At 42.2% G+C, this 19,343-nt stretch overlaps 2 protein-coding genes and 1 long non-coding RNA gene across 11 annotated transcripts in view; 1 reads left to right on the forward strand and 2 right to left on the reverse strand.

Moving 5' to 3' along the window:
* LOC122866454 (protein NLRC3-like) overlaps positions 1–13,259 on the forward strand; it is a 58,195-nt gene extending 44,936 nt beyond the window's left edge. For 2 of the 5 annotated variants that reach the window (XM_044176134.1, XM_044176135.1), the window contains exons 14-15: positions 7,125–7,219; positions 8,615–8,749. In XM_044176134.1, coding sequence (XP_044032069.1) covers positions 7,125–7,162 — 38 coding nt within the window. In that variant the 3' untranslated portion in view covers positions 7,163–7,219; positions 8,615–8,749. Of the gene's footprint in view, positions 1–3,423; positions 3,447–7,124; positions 7,220–7,352; positions 7,409–8,614; positions 8,759–9,623; positions 9,753–10,177; positions 10,414–11,264 lie in introns of those variants that run through there. The other 3 variants (XM_044176139.1, XM_044176132.1, XM_044176133.1) reach the window with 3 other exon arrangements.
* The window catches only part of LOC122866462 (protein NLRC3-like), an 876,731-nt gene that overhangs the window by 622,631 nt on the left and 234,757 nt on the right, over positions 1–19,343 (reverse strand). The gene's annotated exons all lie outside the window — the stretch shown is intronic.
* LOC122866529 lies at positions 15,822–16,723 on the reverse strand. Its single transcript, XR_006375737.1, has 3 exons — positions 16,591–16,723; positions 16,346–16,348; positions 15,822–15,958 (listed from the first exon to the last, which is right to left on the reverse strand). It is a non-coding gene; the product is annotated as an uncharacterized LOC122866529 (long non-coding RNA).

Consider the following 19,343-nt stretch of genomic DNA (forward strand, 5'->3'; position numbering starts at 1 on the left):
AATATCACTAACTCTTTCAACTTACAACAACATGTGTCTGGCCAAACTCATTCCCGTGGCCACACCTTAGACCTAGTCTTTACTTTGGGCCTGAAAACCCCATCTGTGGAAACCAGGGACATGTTTGTATCTGATCACCTATGCATTGTTTTCAACTGTGAATTAGAGGCTGCCAGTACTGTCTTATCCCGCTCTAAGTACACACGCGTCCTTAATGAGCATAGTGCCTTAAAATTCTGTACACGGTTCAATTCTCTTGGCTGTGTGTTTCCCGATTCCTCCAACACCAACAATTTGGTTGATTATTTTAACTACCAGTGTTCTTCAACCTTAGATCTCATAGCTCCTCTTAAAAATAGACAAAACTCAAAGACTAGAAACAGCCATGGTTAAATGACAGTATTCAAAGCTGTAAAAAGAATTGCAGAAGAGCAGAACGCAGATGGAAGAAATCACGTCTCCAGGTCCACTTTGTGGCCATGAAAGAGTTATTACGCCTTTATAACAGGATGGTGAAGGATGCAAGAACATGTCATTTCTCTGCACTTATTTCTGCCCATCAGCACAACCCCAGATTCCTGTTTAAGACTGTGGATCAGTTAGTTAACCCTGCCTCTCCTTGTGCCCCTGCTGAGTGTGATGCTGATTGTGAAAAGTTTCTTTTGCACTTTGCTGGAAAGGTGGAGTTAATAAGATCTGATATCACCCCAATCCTGCCTTTTTAGATGTGGATCACCCGCTCAGGGCTTCTTTGAGCAATTTTTCTGCTGTTACTCTGCCCGAACTCGCAGACATCATGTCTCTTATGAGAGTATCCTCCAGCCCTCTGGACAAAATCCCAACTAGGTTTCTATTGGAAGTTATGGATTGTATTGCGCCCCTTTACAAATTATTTTTAACAGCTCGCTGTCTACTGGCTGCGTCCCTGATTTCTTTAAAACAGCTTGTGTCCAGCCAGTCTTAAAAAAACCTGGGCTTGATCCCACCCTCCTGGATAACTACCGCCCAATATCCAAATTGCCTTTTATTTCGAAGATTCTCGAAAAACTTGTATCTAAGCAGCTCCTTGCTGCTGTGGAAAACAATAATACCTTTGAAAAGTTCCAATCTGGCTTTCGTCAACACCACAGCACTGAGACAGCCCTTCTCAAAGTCACTAATGACCTTTTAATGAATGCAGACGCAGGCATGTGTTCAATTCTTGTGCTGTTGGACATAAGTGCTGCCTTTGATACAATTGATCATGGCATTCTTTTAGACAGACTGAGGCACTGGGTGGGCATATCTGGCACTGCACTAGACTGGTTCGCATCTTATCTGTCCAATAGGAAATTCTGTGTTAGCATTAATGACTTCAAGTCATCCTTTTCCCATATCAAGTATGGTGTGCCTCAAGGTTCAATTCTGGGACCAATATTGTTCTCCTTATACATGCTTCCCTTGGGTGATGTAATCCGCAGACATGGTATTTCTTTTCATTGTTATGCGGATGACACACAGTTGTACCTCCCTGTCAAGCCCACTGACCTTAGTATGCTGAGTTCTCTGCAGGACTTCCTGTATGACATAAAAAATTGATGTCGATAAATTTTCTTCAGCTCAACTCAAATAAAACTGAAATCCTTGTTATTGGGTGCCAACACATCACTAAACAAATACTGCCATCCACTGGTAACCTGTCACAACATATCAAGCCTGTTGCACGAAATCTTGGTGTCCTGTTTGTCCAATCATGTTTCTATCACCTCAGAAATATTGCAAAAATACGATCTATTTTAAATCTTAGTGATGCAGAAACTGTTGTGCATGCTTTTATCTCCTCATGCCTTGATTATTGTAACAGCCTGTTCACTTGTCTTAATCAAAAAACTCTGGCACGACTGCAGACTGTACAAAACTCAGCTGCTAGGCTGTTAACCAGGACCAAGAAGTACGACCACATAACACCTGTTTTAGCCTCTTTACACTGGCTCCCTGTTGGTTTTAGGATTGATTTTAAGATCTTGTTGATTACTTTTAAGGCTCTTCATGGCCTGGCCCCAGATTATATTTTAGACCTTGTAATCCCTTATGAACCTTCACGTAGTTTGAGATCTTCGGGCAGGGGTCTCCTGTCTGTTCCTGAGTCCAGGATGAAAACTAAGGGGGACAGAGCTTTTGCTATCAAGGCCCGAGGCTCTGGAACAACTTGCCCAAAGAAATTAGGCTGTCTGAGTCAGTGTCTTCGTTTAAATCTCGTCTCAAAACACATTTTTATCTGAAAGCATATCCTGATTTTACCTGAACTGGCTGTTTATTTTACTGTTTATTTTATTGCTTTTCTGTATTTCATGTGTTTTATTTCTTTATATTTCGTCATTCACTGTGTTATTTTATTTTTCTTGTTGTGAAGCACTTTGTACTTTGTTTTGATAAGTGCTCTATAAATAAAGTTTTATTATTTATTATTATTATTACTTATACCTGTTCAGAGAGACATGACGAACAGGCCGGTGACACAAACGACATTAGGTGGACCGGATGCAGAGAGTGACGGCGTCTTTATAGAGAGCCGTCCTGACATCACTTCCTGTCTAGCCTCTGATCCACTAGCTTCTGTAAAGCCGGGCAGACACTGTACGGACCTGCCAAATTTCTGCCAGATCGGTTGTCATTTGATGTGCAGTTTGTTGGGGGTCACAACGTGATTTACTGCCAGATGAATTGGATTTCTGGGATGTCAGAAATGTTGGTCGGCTGTCTTGCAGTCTGAGCAGATAGTGAGTTTGTCTTAATATTACTGGAGTATTATTTTATATACAACTATAATATATAACTGTCCTCTTGAGACTTTTGTGATTTAAAACTAAATGTCACTGCAGAACAGGCGGGTCAGACTGTCTGCATCTTCCATCCTGTGTTTTTACAGTTCTCTTCTTACTTTCCAGTCAAAGTAGAATTGCACAAGTTACGCTGCCTTTCTCTCTTTTTGTCAACATTGTTTAGGATGCGGCCATCTTGTTTGAATAAACTTTATTGGAACTGTCACTGGACAAAACCAACCTGGGGTTATGTGCTTACATTCAGCGTGAGCAGTACTTTCCATATTCTCAGACAAATCAGCTCCACAGCAGTGGATATTAGGAACTGAAGCCTTAGTGATTGTAACAAAAGTTAAACAACGATTACTTTGTGAGCACAGAAAAAACTACAGCTCCCATGAAAATGTAGGCCTACAAACATGGCAGCACGGGGACTTATGTCATCATAACTTGGTTTCATCCATTTCCATAAAGTTCACCAACGCTCTCTTCTAAAGTCACTTTTCACCTGTCCTGCTGTTATTACAGACACGTGAACTAACCACAGACACTCATCTGTCCTGCTGTTATTACAGACACGTGAACTAACCACAGACACTCACCTGTCCTGCTGTTATTACAGATGACTAAAATGACACATTCGGTCCTCTCTTCAACAAGTTTTTAAATGTACTGTTAATAGTTTCTTCAGCTGAGCAGCTGATTAGCTGTCTAGCCTGCAGAGTGACGTTAGCGGTGCACTTTTCCCGGCTGAATGTTTGTCTGGTGGCTCATTCAACAAGCTGAGGCGCAGGACAAGACGTGTGTCCATGTTTGTAAGTTAGTTAAGAAGGAGACCACGTAAACGGAGAACTAAAGGTATGTCGACGGACACAAAACTAGGGGCGCCATCATGAAACCAAAGTTACCAAACAATATAAAATATGAATTTCTCCCTTTTGGTTTCATATTTTTCTCAAAGAAGAACACAAGAAGTGATTTAAAAAACATGACATTTAATTTGAGTTGAACTAGTTGAAGATCTTGTTTTAAAATGATCGTTGGTTATTAAACAAAAGTCTTGCCTGGTTATCTTCCAGGTTCAAAGAAGGAAAGTCTACAGAGGAATGTCCGGCAGAGGACAGGGTCCCGGCAGAGGACAGGGTCCCGGCAGAGGACAGGGTCCCGGCAGAGGACAGGGTCCCGGCAGAGGACAGGGTCCCGGCAGAGGACAGGGTCCCGGCAGAGGACAGGGTCCCGGCAGAGGACAGCGTCCCGGCAGAAGAGAGGCTGCGCTCAGTTCGGACAGAGTTTGTTAACAGAGTGACTGAACCGGTTCTGAACCAGCTTCTGGATAGACTCCTTGAGCGTGGCGTTATAAATGATGGGGAAATGCAGTCAGTCAGAATAAAAGCAACAGCAGAAAAAGCACGAGACGTGATCGACACGGCGCGAAGAAAGGGACCTGAAGCCAGCTCAGTCCTGATCGCTGCTCTCTGTGAGGCGGATCAACACCTTTCCAGAGTGCTGAACTTAAACTGAAGCAAAAGCAAGAAACGGCGGGATGATGAATCTCTGTGACAGCAGGCTGTTTTACAGTCTCACATTACTTACTGTAATCTTTAAATGAGAAGTTTTGCCGTTAAAGCAGTGTGTTTTTAATAAGTGGACTTTCACTCTGAAAGTGATTCACTCAAGTTTCGGGGGAAGGCCTCACACTCTGAACCAGCTAAACGTGGACTACGCTGGATGGATGTTGAGAAGGAAAACAATTTCATTAAGAGGTTGCGTCTGCAAACAAACTCCAACAGACAGATGCTGAAGCTGTTATTAAGTGAGACCTCAAATAAAACGCAGACAGATGCTTTTTGTGACAAATGGTCTAATGCAAAAACTGTAATTAAAAGTGTGGTCAAAGACCTTTTAAAGCCGCTGAAAAGAAAGACCACAGAGAGAATGATCACCTTTTGAGAAGATGCATTCTTTAGTACATAGCTGTCCAAAGTCAGAAAAAGGCCAATGCACTCAGAAGAAGATGAAGACTCGAAAGACGAAAGGGGTAAACTAGCCCTAGTTTTGAATTATCCATCATTGCTCAGAGCCCCCCCTTCCCAGACTTCTCCAATGTTGGAACTGGAAGGGCTGCGTCCAACACTTTTTGTAACTTACAGACAATCTGACAACCATGGTCACTGTTTCATGTTCCATGGTCTTCAGACAGAAAAATGACTTTTCATGTGAACAACTGAGTGTAACACTGTTCCTGTCTCCCAGGAAGTGTACCTTGTTGAGACTACAGAGACGATCAGGGAGCCAGCGGGAGGCTTTTCACTCCGCCTTCCAGTGTGGACAGTCAGAACAGATAGAAGCACTTTTTCCTTTAGAGGCGTGGTCGGACAACACATCGTACCACCGATTGGCTTCCAGCGGACCGAACCCCTTAAGGCCCGTTCAGACAGCCACTGTACCAATTATACAGCCGTTAGCTGTAAGCACCAAGTGTTTCTGTGTGTTTGTGTTGAGCTCAGCCTCTGACTGATCTCTGAACTCCAGTTCTTTCTGTTATTTCCCTCCAGTCTCTCCTTTTTCCTCTTGTCTCTGTACGACTGAAGCAGATTCATAAAGCTCTGGGATACACACAGGGATTTTTACTCAAGTTGAAACCTTTTCAACTCGTGCACATTACGTTTGTGTCAATTCCAATGACTTTGTTTGCAATTGTGCAGCCTTTAAAATCCGCTTTGTTAAAGTCCCCACTCAGGAAGCTCCATGGCTACCGTCAGACCAGTTTTTGTGTCTTTTACTGGGTTCATTCAAACCAGTTTGGTCTGCCTTTGAGTCTGTATGTACTGAATATTCCCTCCATGTGTGACCGTGTAACATGTGATGTACATTATAAACAGCTCACCTCGATCTCTGTCCACAACAAAACCACCAACCAGCATCATCCAGCTGCTGAGGAGAAAACAAAACAGAAACCACAACCTGAAGGGGACCAGGGTCCAACTGACCGCTGATAGAAACATCTGTAGAATAAATGTACAGGAATTTATTTTGGAGGAGAAGAGGAGCCAAAATGTCAGCAGATCAGAGTCAGAGTTGTTCTGTGTTTCAGCCACTAGATGGAGGCAGAACGTCACTGAAGAAGGTGCAACTGTAGCATCAAGCAGATGTGGAAATCAGAAAAACAACTGAGAAAGATTTCACACCTGGCACTTAAAGAGGGACTGGAATAATCTGATGTAATGATTACTTTAGAAAGATAAGAAGAAAAGAAACAAATAGTGCTGTACAGCAGCATGACCTTTTCAGGCTGGAGGACGTTTGGGGCTGGACCATATTTGCACATTTTGTCTTGAACGTGTTTTGTTCTTCTTGGGGTGAACAAAGAATCCAGGGCCGAGGTGGACAGAAACCTGCAGGAGTAGCCGGGAGAAAAGGAACAATAGCTCGACTGAAAGTATTGAAATCATGTATGTAAGTGTTGATTGGTAGGAATATTACTTCCTGTTTTGTGTTATGTTTTTATATACTGTAATTATTTCTCAGCAGGCCTTTTTGTCTGATAGACAAGTGCCTGAACCAGCTCTGTGTGAAGACCTGGTGTCAAAAAGACTTAAGAGGCTTTCCAGTCTGTACAGCAGAGGACCCCCCCTCTGTCCTCAGACCCTCTGTTCAGATCAGGAAAAACTCCCCCAACAAACCTAAACAGGAAGAAATCTCAGGAAGAGCTACTTCCTGTCTGTATGTGTGGTACAGAATAGACCAACATAGTGAAATTACAGTTTGGACAAACAGAATGAAAAAATTAAAGCAATAAATATCTGCTCTTCAAAATAAATGGAGGATATCAACTTTTTAAAACTTGACTTTACGCCTATTTATTCGTCATACACCCAAACTGAAATCTCACATTAAAACCTGCTGCTGAAATCACCACAAGCCACCATTAAAGAGTACGGTTGGCTTTAAGGGCTAATATGAAGCGCGGACCACCAGTGTGACAGTATATAAATATATCTAAATATAAACTAGATATAAAGCTGAATACAGTACATTACAACACCAAAAACATGTCCTTTTCTGTTGTTGTTGTTTGTTTTTTGGTGGCTGGTCAAAAATAATCTTAGAAGGAGGGATTATTCTGAGGGAATTTGGACTTTTAAGGATTTCTAAAATCTTTGCTGCAGCCCTGCATCCAAAGATAGAACTACAAGTAGAAATGGCGCTGAATTATTGATATATGGTTTCGAAAACAACAGTAACACACAGCTAAGACTGTTATGTGTTATTACTGACAAGAAAACAAAATCATGATGATATTTAAAAAGGGTTTTTTTCCAGTTCTGTTCATTTCCATGGAGGTGGTGCTTTTATTCTGAAGGACCGGGCCAGGAAGTGTGGCCGCTGTTCCGGCGCAGGAACTTTGGTGACACAGCGTAAGTTTTTCCATTATTATCATTATTATTTGACCGTCAGAGGGTCTAGTTCAGCCTCCTCGTGGACTGAAGGCGCTCAGGTGTCTGTTTGACTTCACCTGTGAACACAGAGTTACTGCAAAATAACTGTTTTAGTCAAATGAGGAAGATGGCAGCGAACAGCGCGGGAACAGTCAGGAAACTTATCAAGTCAGGTCATTTTTATTTATACTGCCAAATATCACAAATCACACATTTGCCTCAAGGGGCTTTACAGTCTGCACAGCACGCGACCTCTTCCATCCTTAGAGCCTCGATTCAGATGAGGAAAACCTGAACGGGGACAAAATGGAAGAAAGCTCAGGAAGAGCAGCAGAGGAGGGATCCTGCAGAAGCAGCAGTGCCACAGTTTAAAGTGCAGGGCCTGCAGACTTAATAAGGAGGAGCACAACTATTAGCATCAACATGTATTTAAAGCACTGCTTATGCAGAAAGGCATGTATATGATAATGACTGCTGCTTTAATGTGTTCATCACTTTAATGTTGCAGCTGGTGAAGGTGGGGATAGTTTCAGTTCTGGACTTCCGGGTAGCTTCATCTATAGTCATGTGTCATAATAGTAGAAAGTTTCCTAAAATGGAAATACTCAAGTAAAGTAGTTACATAGTAAAATGTCAGTTTGGACAGTCGGGGTACAAAGGGTGAGACCGTGGGGAAAAGGCCCCCCCTCGCCCCCCCTCAGTTTACTTTCTTAGTTTCGCTCAGTTCCTGGATGCCTCTGTGATCAAATAACATAATCATGATCAACGTAACAACTGAGCCAAGATAGCCTCGTACTGCTGTTGACTTCTAACATTCAGCTGCAGCAGATTTCTACAAAAGGTCTGTCCGGAGGCATTTAACAGTACGATTCCCCAAAACTTTCTCTGTAACCAACACACATCTCTGCTATTCTTTGTGATCTCCTTTTGATGCCCCCACCTGTGGAGGCCCGCCTCCCGCTCTGAAACCCTCTGGGACACTTGAAGAAGCTGCATCTGTTAGCTGTTGGTGGTCCCACCGCAGACTGTAAAGACACGTTTCAGCGTTTGAGCGTTCCTTCGGGGCGTTTCCTCTGGATTCAGAGAGTTCGTCTCAGGGCTCACCTGTAACTTAAGAGTAAAGACTGTCTGTCAGTTCGCTGCTGGCTACCTAAAAGAGTTCAAACGTTAATACTAGGCCTGCAAGTAAGGATTACTCTCATTATTGAGTCATCTGTTCATTTATTTTCTGATTTCTTCTGTTATATTGAATGTCAGAAAAATACCCAGCTGACATGAAATCCCAGTGTCCTAAAGCCCACGGCGACGTCTTCAAATGTTGTTCCCACCTTTAGAGGCGGAGTACTGACTTTATAATACCGTGTGTGTCTCCAGTGTTACTGGTTTACCTCTCAGACTGGAGACGATGAGTGATTTGGAGGAAAAGGGGGACAGATCAGAGTCTCCAGGATCCAGCTCTCTGGCCATGAAAGGAAAACCTCCAGACCTCAGTAAAGAACCTGGACCCTCAGACACAAAGTAAGAGACTGTTTCTGCTGTAAACTGAGCTGAAGATGATTCAGTTTGTAAAGTTATCTGATAACCTGCTCTACAGTACTGCTCTTTTCTAATTACATGAGGGGTTTTTAAGTCTGTCACTGGGGATGCCCCGATCCAGATCTGAGTCCTTTAAAACTGGGTATCTGCTGATACCGAGTTCTACCTGATACTTGTATTTCCCCACATGTTGATTAAATGTACATTGAGATAAAAGCTGTAGCTACTACATTTGGCGAGCCATTAAAATATGGATCAGCCCTGATACAGATCTTTTTGTTGGCTGAACATTGACGGCATTATTTCCTCACATTTGGTGGAACAACAGCTTAACTGCTGTTCTGAAATATGTTTATTGGTTTCTTCAGCCCAAATTTCGAGTTCAGCGTCAGAGGACAGATTGTTTTGTTTGCACAAATTCATCGGAGAGCCCAGAATCAGGCAGCAGAGCCTTCAGCTGAACTGAACTCTGGCTGTGCTCGTCGGCATCATCAGATATTAAAGCAGTTATTATATTGAAATGGTGGGATTTGTTGGGTCTCTGTAAATAATATTATAAAGAGTACGGTCTGGACCTGCTCTGTGGGAAAAGTGCAATGAGACTGAATTGAAGTCATTTTCACACATGTAGGACTTTGTTCAGTAAATCAACCTCAAACATGTAGAAACTCTTCACTCGCACAGATATTTGTTTCCAGCTGTAGATAAAATGTGCAGAACATGCAGGTGGAGAAATAAACACAACTCTTTGTTGTTATTATCAAATCATGATCATGTGTCCTGTTAATGTTGCCTCTGCTCTATACAAGTACTAATGATATGAGTAAATCATTTGTTGTTTCCACAGACGGAGAGCAGAGTCTCCAGGATCCAGCTGTCTGTCCATGAAGAGTGACCGGTCCAGAGATTCTCCTCCAAACTTCAGTAATGAACCTGGACCCTCAGACACCAAGAGTCATGGGGGACGGTTTCTACTGTAAGCTGACCTGAAGAAGATTCCGTGTTCAATGTTCAAATTCAGTGTATTTTAATGTTTTCGTGTTCAAAGGCTCAAAATATTGGAAGAGCGAATAGAAATGTATACAAACAGCTGATTTATCACTGCAGCCGAGGAAACTTGAGTATGAAATTTATATCTGAGAAAAGCAGGTGTAAAATCTGCATCGCTGTTTCATTGGACACACAAGAAGGTAGAGAGACTATAGTAATAATAGAGAGAGAGAGAGAGGAACGATCATAGAGAGAAAAACACGAATTCAAAGACACTTTCTGCTCAGCACCACAACACAACACAAAAGAGCAGCAGTCTGTTATTTTTCACCACTTTACCTTTTTGTTCCCCTCAGTCGCAGAGGTCACCACTAATGTAATGTGTTAAAAAGAATGTGTTAATCTTCACAGAAAGAGGAAGAGGAGTCGTGTTTCTGTGGAGGAGCAGCCGTCCTGCTGTGCTTTGTGTCAGGACGTCCTGAAGGATCCAGTCTCTACCAGCTGTGGACACTGGTTCTGCAGACGGTGCATCACCTCATACTGGGACCAGTCTGCTTCATCAGGAGACTCCTCCTGTCCCCGGTGTGGAAAAAGATCCAGAACAAGACCTGGACTGCAGACAGCCCGTCAGACCAGCACTGTACAGAGTAAGACTGCACACCTGTCTGCTGAAAACACTACTTGTTGTTTTAATACGTTTGTTGTGTCATACAGCACAGCCATTTAAGATCTTTATAAACATCATTACATTTAAAGTCCAGCTCCAGCAAACATATCTGCTCTGTATCACTCGACCTGTGTTCGCCTTCGAGAGAAAATCTGAGCCCAAAAGAAATAAATGTATTAGTGCTGTCAATCAATAAAAACAAACAAATTAATCGCACAATTTTCTGTGATTAATTGCAATGAATCACTTTTTCTCTTCTTAATATTGAAGCTTGTAATAATGGATATTGAAATGTAAAGTCACAGAATTAATGTAGAATCAACACCACAGAAGTGTATTTAAATTCAGATACTTGTAGCTAGCTAACTTCTGACCATAATTCCATGGTTGCCAAGGAACCAGATTTAGTTTTTTAACTTCACGCAGTCATGTCAGCGACGTAAACAGTCTAGCTAGCTTTCCCATGTTGAAAACGAAAGGGGTGAGGGGAAAATCAGCTAGACCTAATGTAAAATTGATGCTGATACGTTTTATTGATTCCATTTTAATAACTGACTTAAAGATCTACTTGGAATGTCTGAAAGACAGGTTGGTGACCCCTGGTCTAGATGCTTAACGTGGTCCTCTCACTTCAATACCTCTACTAAAAAAACACTGTCGCCCTCAGCTTGTAAACTCCAGTTTTCAGGGCATGTTGTGACACTACTTGTGATTTCAGGTGGACTTTATAATCTTTACTTCTTTCTATATTCTTATTTTGATCGTTTTTATATAGGCTATGGAAATACATTTTCTTTTCAGATTTTCTCACACTTTTTTTCTCTTTTTTAGTGAGTGGTGGTCTGCAGGAGGTTTTAGATGACCATAAGCTCAGTCTGAGGAGGAGATGTGAACGTGTGACTGAAGGAAGTGATGAAACAGGAAGTGGAACCCTCCTCAACAGGATCTACACTGAGCTCTACATCACAGAGGGACAGAGTGAAGAGGTTAATACCCAACATGAGGTGTGGAAGCTTGAAACAGTTTTCAAGATAAAAACCCTCCATGACACTCCAATCAAGTGCCACGACATCTTTAAAGCCTTACCCGGCCAACAGGGACACATCAGAGTCGTTCTGACGAACGGCGTCGCTGGCGTTGGAAAAACCTTCTCGGTGCAGAAGTTCACTCTGGACTGGGCAGAGGGCTTGGAAAACCAAGACGTCAGTCTGCTGATTCTGCTTTCGTTCAGGGAGCTGAATTTGATCAGAGATGAGCGGTACAGTCTTCTCCAGCTGCTCCATGTTTTCCATCCAACATTACAGAAGGTGACAGCAGAGAAGCTCGCTGTCTGTAAACTTCTGTTCATCTTTGACGGCCTGGATGAAAGCAGACTTTCACTGGATTTCCACAACAATGAGGTCGTGTCTGATGTCACACAGGAGTCATCAGTCAACGTGCTGCTGACAAACCTCATCGAGGGGAATCTGCTTCCCTCGGCTCTCGTCTGGATCACTTCCCGACCTGCAGCAGCCAATCAGATCCCTCCTTCACGTGTTGGCAGGGTAACAGAAGTACGAGGCTTCACTGATGCCCAGAAGGAGGAGTACTTCAGGAGGAGAGTCTGTGATGAAGAGCTGTCCAGCAGAATCATCTCACACATCAAGACATCCAGGAGCCTCCACATCATGTGTCTGATCCCAGTCTTCTGCTGGATCACTGCTACAGTTCTGGAGCACATGTTGACTACAGACCAGAGAGGAGAGCTGCCCAAGACCCTGACTGACCTGTACTCACACTTCCTGCTGGTTCAGACAAAGAGGAAGAAGCAGAAGTATGATGAGGGACATGAGACGAGTCCACAGGAGCTGACGGAGGCTGACAGGGAAGTTCTTCTGAAGCTGGGGAGGCTGGCGTTTGAACATCTGGAGAAAGGAAACCTCATGTTCTACCAAGAAGACCTGGAGCAGTGTGGTCTTGATGTCTCCGAGGCCTCGGTGTACTCAGGAGTTTGTACAGAGATCTTCAGAAGAGAGAGTGTGATCTTCCAGAAAACAGTCTACTGCTTTGTTCATCTGAGCGTTCAGGAGTTTCTGGCTGCCGTCTACATGTTCCACTGTCACACCAACAGGAAGACAAAGGTACTGGAGGACTTCCTGGGGAAAGACTGGCAAACCAGGGTCTCATACCTGTGGCATTTTACAGCACTTTGGGATAATGATAGGGACAAAAACTCATCTCTGGATGTCTTCCTGATGAGAGCCATGAAGAAATCCCTTGAAAGTAAAAATGGCCACCTGGACCTGTTTGTCCGCTTCCTTCATGGCCTCTCTCTGGAGTCCAACCAGAGACTCTTAGGAGGCCTGCTGGGTCCGACAGACAACAGTCCAGAAATCATCCAGAGAGCCATCAACAACCTGAAGAAGATGAACATGTATAATATCTCTCCTGACAGAAGCATCAACATCTTCCACTGTCTGATGGAGATGAACGACCACTCAGTCCATCAGGAGATCCAAGAGTTCCTGAAGTCAGAGAACAGATCAGAGAAGGAACTCTCTGTGTTCCACTGCTCAGCTCTGGCCTACATGCTGCAGATGTCAGAGGAGGTTCTGGATGAGTTGGACCTGAAGAAGTACAACACATCAGAGGAGGGACGACAGAGACTGATTCCAGCTGTGAGGAACTGCAGAAAGGCTGTGTAAGTCCAGATGTGATTATCAACACTGTAAAGTAAAGCTGAAGCCATCAGTATTAGAGTAAAGATACACACTTTACACACATGCACAATATAAAACTTCCACACTATAAGTTTCCTAAACTAGTAATAAACCTGCTGATAAATAATTCTACATGTGTTAAACTACAAATGTCAAGTTCATCTTCTAACTTTCTTTCTTTGGGTGATGGAGGTTTGATACAAATCCAGCAGGAAAACTCGAGGACTTCAGAGTTTGTGCAGAAAATGTTTTGACAGTCATCATTTAATCACATCAGCCTTTTTATTTCCACAGTGATACAGTGTCTGCACGATGTTTCTATAACATGTCTGATTATTGTTCTTTTCATACACAGACACACAGACATGTGATATCTGATCAGCTGGAACTAGCATCACTTGAAGTTCAAGTTTTTTCATGAAAGCGTTCGTGCAGTTATTGCTATTATAATTCTTCTCTGCAGTTTCTGAGCTATTTCATATGAAGGACTGTTCTGTCTATTTTCACAGTTGAGACAGTATCTATAACTATAGTTTGATTTGAGAGGATGTGAGGGGGAGGCCATCCTCCCTGTTGAAGAACAAACAGAGCATCCCCTCTCCGTCCTCATTAAATAAAAGCTGCAACTTTACATTGTTCAGTTCCAACGATGAATGTCTTTTCATGTGTTTTGCTACATTAGAAATGAGTTAGATTTACAAACAGTGAGGAAGCTCTCTCTCTGTCTACCTGTCTCTGGTAGGATTTGAATGGACTGGTCTGTAAACTGGTTTATTCCAAAGCTGCTTTAGTAATGTTCACTGATAGAGAGCGTTTTTTAAAGCTTGTCCCATTTTCTCACCTTTTCCATCTGGTCACCTTAATGTGAGAAATGATATCAGTTTGCAAACACAAACTGTCGGACAACGTGTTTCCTTTCTGCACCATTTCACATCAGTGACTCTAAAGGCAAGATATGTATGTAGAGAAAATAGCAGCACACATTTCCACTGTGGTTTTCATTGAGTTAGCAGCCAGTCTTTGTGTATTTAGCAGCTGATTTCCTCAGACAGCAGCTCATTACACAGTCAGCTGCTGGGACGGCCTCCAGGTTCATTCTGCCAGTGAAGGAGAGCTCAGCAGGTTCAGTTCAGTGGAGGGATTTTTACCGTCACCAAGCTCAGAGGAGAAATTATATTGTTGTAGTCTTTACTTCAGCCAGGTGAACTCCACTTAAGAAACTGTTACCCCCCCAAAAAAGAAAGAAATAGCTGTTATAACGATATACTTCACCTATACATAATTATAACACAAAATAAATAATTCAAATCCTTTGGACCTGAATCCATCAACAACACTGAAGAAAAGTGGTTTGGGGGTTTTGTTACTCTTCCTTGTTTAGGTAGGCAGTTCTATTTCGCCCCTTGAACTGGTTTTTAGGGGCATTTACTAAACACTGAAATAATTATTACATTATATTGTCAAATAACCACTCAATTTGCGGCACAAATATTTGTTTTATTTGAAAAACAACAAGTTCAAGGGCACCTCTGATCCAAGCTCAGTTAATTTCTGCCGCACTTTCTCTTTCCCGCCGTCTGCTGTAGAGAATACTGATAAGTTATTGAGAATTATTAAAGCTGGAGTGGAAACTTTTGTGTCTGCCCCTTCTGGCAGTGAGAGTAATTACACAAACACTGAACGTATGCTTATGATGTACAGGTGAGCTCGCCTCAGGCTCGTGTTCAGAAATAGTTACAAAAATACAGTGAAATTTCCACAGATCCGAGACAATAATCCATTAATCAGGTAGAGTAAATGTAATAGCTACATCGCCTTCTCCAAATATTTTACCAACCTGTCCAAGAGCAGTAACGTGACATCTGTGTCTGCCCTCAGTTTCGTCTCTCAGCTCTCCAACCAGGAAGAGCTAAAGCTACACCAATGGTTATCCACGTTTGTCTTCGCCGTCGATCGCTTTCTTGTTTTAACAGTAATCCTTCCTCTGAACGCCGAGTCTCTTTTTTATCTGGAGCATCAGACACTTTTCTTTGACGCTTCTTAGGTTTTACTCCTAGTTGCTGTAGCCTCCTCCGTCGCTACGGTTCCATGTAGAGAGAGAATGGCACCTGGCTCATATGTTCCAAGACCGTGGCGATTATTAAAAGCAGCAATGTGAAGCGCCACTACGAGACAAAGTACAGAGCAGCTTTTGAGTAGGTTAACAAGGGGGACGGCTTTAAAACCTACAGTGACTTTACAGCTCATTGAACATTGTGTTAAAATAAAATTTAACAAACACAAAGCACAGCACACTATTAATCAAAATATGACACGTTTACATTGCAGTCATTTGGCAGACACTTTTGTCTAAAGCTGCAATTTGGGCTTTCTGATGTTACTCAAGGACACTTTGACATGTGGACAGGAGGAGCTCAAGTTTCAAACCACAAACCTTGTGATCAATGAAGTGTCAGAATTTATTATACTTAAGTTTTATATTCTCCATCATCACAGACTTTCCTTCTCTGGACTCTCAGAGACTCACTGTGAAGTCGTGGCCTCAGCTCTGAAGTCCAACCCCTCCCATCTGAGAGAGCTGGACCTGAGTTCCAACGACCTGCAGTGTTCAGGAGTGAAGCTGCTGTCTGCTGGACTGGAGAGTCCAAACTGCAGACTGGAGACTCTGAGGTCAGTTCATGTATTTTGCCCTTGTTCAGTGTATATCTACCAAATTTGAATCCATGACAGAAGTTTTAAATTTCCTTCAGTTCTCGTTTTCTGGGTTTGTCTGAGCTCAAATCACAACAGATATTTTTTTAAAGTTTGTCAGTCTGAACAGTTTGGCTCCAAATTTAGTCTGTACTCAATCTGGGTTGGTGTTATTAAGGAAACTGTGGGATTTATCCTTCAATGTGCTGCGAAATTAAATCAAGATTTGTATTTTGTTACACGTTGTCAGAGCCAACACAGACACCATCAGCTCCACCCACTGCAATCAACAGATCTCACTCACCTGAGTACTGATCACACACCTGCCACTAATCACCAACCCCACACTATAAAGTCACACTCCCCCGGTTCACTCACTGTCTGGTCTCAAACCTCTTACGAGATTCTACCCGACCGCAGTATCTACTGACGATTCCCCAAGGACTTTGGACTCCACTCAACCGTTGTGTGTGTCTTCTACTCCTGGCTCTCCTGTTTCCCGTCTCCTCCAGTGGACTGAACTACCTACTCAACATCAGATAAGACTCATAGACTTTCCTAGCTCCAGCCCCTCGTATCCACAGTCATTGCTTTACCCAGTACTCTGTCTTGCTGTTCAATAAACTCCCTCGTCATTGTACTAACCTCCGTGTCCCGTGTCTACCTGCTGACACACGTGAGACACATCTATATATAAATGATTAACACATTTTCAGGAATAAAGTCTTTTTATACATAACCTTCAGAACACAGTATTTTACAGGAACGTCTACATTTATACATAAAGCCCCTCTCTCTCACATACAGACACAAACACACTCTAAAACTCACATACAGGAGCACAGAGACAGAGAAAGGTGTTTGAAGCATTGTGTCTGATCCGTCACCAACGACACTTCAACATGTAACGATGCTTCCTGTCAGAAAGTGATGTCACCTTGTGTTCCGACTCCACCAGTAAACAGGAGCATGAATAATACACGATATCTGTACGGGAAGGTACTAGGTTACATTTAAGATGAAGAGAATATGCCTCTCACTTTGCTCAGTGCACCTTTGATCCAGTTATAAAGATGATTGAGGATGAAGCTCACAGTCAGTCAGCTGTGTGTTGATGGAGATGCCACAACATTCATACAACTATTCATGTCAACACAGATCAATAACATGCTGCTGATGTCAGTCAAGTCTGGAATGGTTTTCAGACATGTTGTTACCTTTGTTACTTTCATTTTCTGAAAAATACTAAGACAGATGTTTTCTGTGGAATTCCAAAATGGCCAATGTGAAATAAATAATACAAAACAAACTACGGCTACGACTGAAACCTTTTCTACGATAGAACACTCCTGGACGAATGAGGGACTAGACCGTCTTAATACAAAACAAACAAACTTTACAAACCTCTTTAACATCTGTCCCTGCACTTCTGATGTTCTCATTTCAAACCACAGATTTAGACTATTCTCATCACCACTGCTGACATTTGGATGATGTCTGCAGAAGGCTGACATGATGATGATCCACAATAACACAATGACAAAGTCACTCTACTCATTTTAGGGAGAAGCTCATTGATTAGGACAGAGTGATGTTGAGCTACACATTTAAAACCTGAACACATCTGATCGGATTATAAATTGATTTTTATCTCCATCTTTTATTCTTTATTCAGATTGAGTGGCTGCAGTTTGTCAGAGATCAGCTGTGCTTCTCTGGCCTCAGCTCTGAAGTCCAACCCCTCCCATCTGAGAGAGCTGGAGCTGAGTCACAACAAGCTGCAGGATTCAGGAGTGAAGCTGCTGTCTGCTGGACTGGAGAGTCCACACTGCAGACTGGAGACTCTGAGGTCAGACACCATTTTTTACTTCTGTGCTGAGATTAATATGATGTGAAAGTTGTGGTGACACTAAACTGCAGACATAAGGCTGATATTAGACTGATCCACACTGAGTATCTTAATGCTGAAGTCTGTTTTCTTCTTCAGTGGTTTAGTCCATTGACTGTGGCAGAGCAATGTTGAGCTACACATTTCAACCCTGAATATAACAAGAAAAATCTCCACTGGATAATTCACTCTGAACCTCTTAAACTCTTGATTTTTATATATTTCAACTATCAGACAATAACAAATATATTCAGTATTTCTTTTTCCAACATGTTTATGAAGCTATATGATGCTTATACTGACTGAAGAGTTTAAACTGAAGAAGCTTTGATTTTATGACTCCACTGTTCCTAAAAGAAATATTGTAGATGTCTTTTGTTCACATTTCTGACATATTTGGCATCTTTGGAAACTTTGGGATCTTGAGTCGAATCTTAAATCAGTTTCTGTGGGTTTTTATTTGTGTTTGGCTGCACAACATGAGTTTGTATAGATGGAGCCACTGGTGGAGCTGGCAGAGGTTAAGAGGTGAAGTCACTATGTCTTTATTGAAGCAGCAGCACGATGTCATTAATATTAATGAGAGCTCTTTTTCACTTTCTGTATTTTACAGTTTTGAACCTGCAGCCTGTTCAGGTGTTTGGAGTTTCCATTTTCTAAACTTCTACTTTCTAAACCGTCTTCAGCTCTGAGCAGATTATTAAACACTGAATGATTTCAAGCAGGAACATTGTCTTCTAAAGTTGCATCATTTATTCCTTATTCAGATTGAGTCGCTGCAGTTTGTCAGAGATCAGCTGTGCTTCTCTGGCCTCAGCTCTGAAGTCCAACCCCTCCCATCTGAGAGAGCTGGATCTGAGACTCAACGAGCTGCAGGATTCAGGAGTGAAGCTGCTGTGTGATTTTCTGGAGAGTCCACACTGCAGACTGGAGACTCTGAGGTCAGTTCACTGACTCTGTTACTATTATAGATCTGATATGTTTAATTAATAATTGAACCTAGTTTATGTTCATACATAACTTACATCCATAAAGTTGTAAATTTCCTTTTGTCCACGTTCATGTTTCTTGCACTAAATTTAGTCTGCAGTCACAGAAGACTTGTGTTAAAGTAACTGTAGAAAATGTCCCCTGTTAGCTGTTGAAGTAAATTAATGTGTATAATTTTTAGTTAAAGGTCACATCTGTATACAGAAGATCCTCTGAACTAATATTTGTTTTAAATGAATTAAGTTTAGTTGCTGAAGTGGAAATATTTCTTTGATTTCTGTTAACGTCAATGTGTTTTCATAAATAATGTCTGATCATTGATATTGATCCTTCAGAACACACACACACACACACACACAGAGGATTTTTATCTCCATCATTTATTCTTTATTCAGATTGAGTGGCTGCAGTTTGTCAGCGATCAGCTGTGCTTCTCTGGCCTCAGCTCTGAAGTCCAACCCCTCCCATCTGAGAGAGCTGGAGCTGATTAACAACGACCTGCAGGATTCAGGAGTGAAGCTGCTGTCTGCTGGACTGGAGAGTCCACACTGCAGACTGGAGACTCTGAGGTCAGACACCATTTTTTACTTCTGTGCTGAGATTAATATGATGTGAAAGTTGTGGTGACACTAAACTGCAGAC

This window comes from Siniperca chuatsi, linkage group LG19 (assembly GCF_020085105.1).
Source record: "Siniperca chuatsi isolate FFG_IHB_CAS linkage group LG19, ASM2008510v1, whole genome shotgun sequence".
Taxonomy (NCBI): Eukaryota; Metazoa; Chordata; class Actinopteri; order Centrarchiformes; family Sinipercidae; genus Siniperca; species Siniperca chuatsi.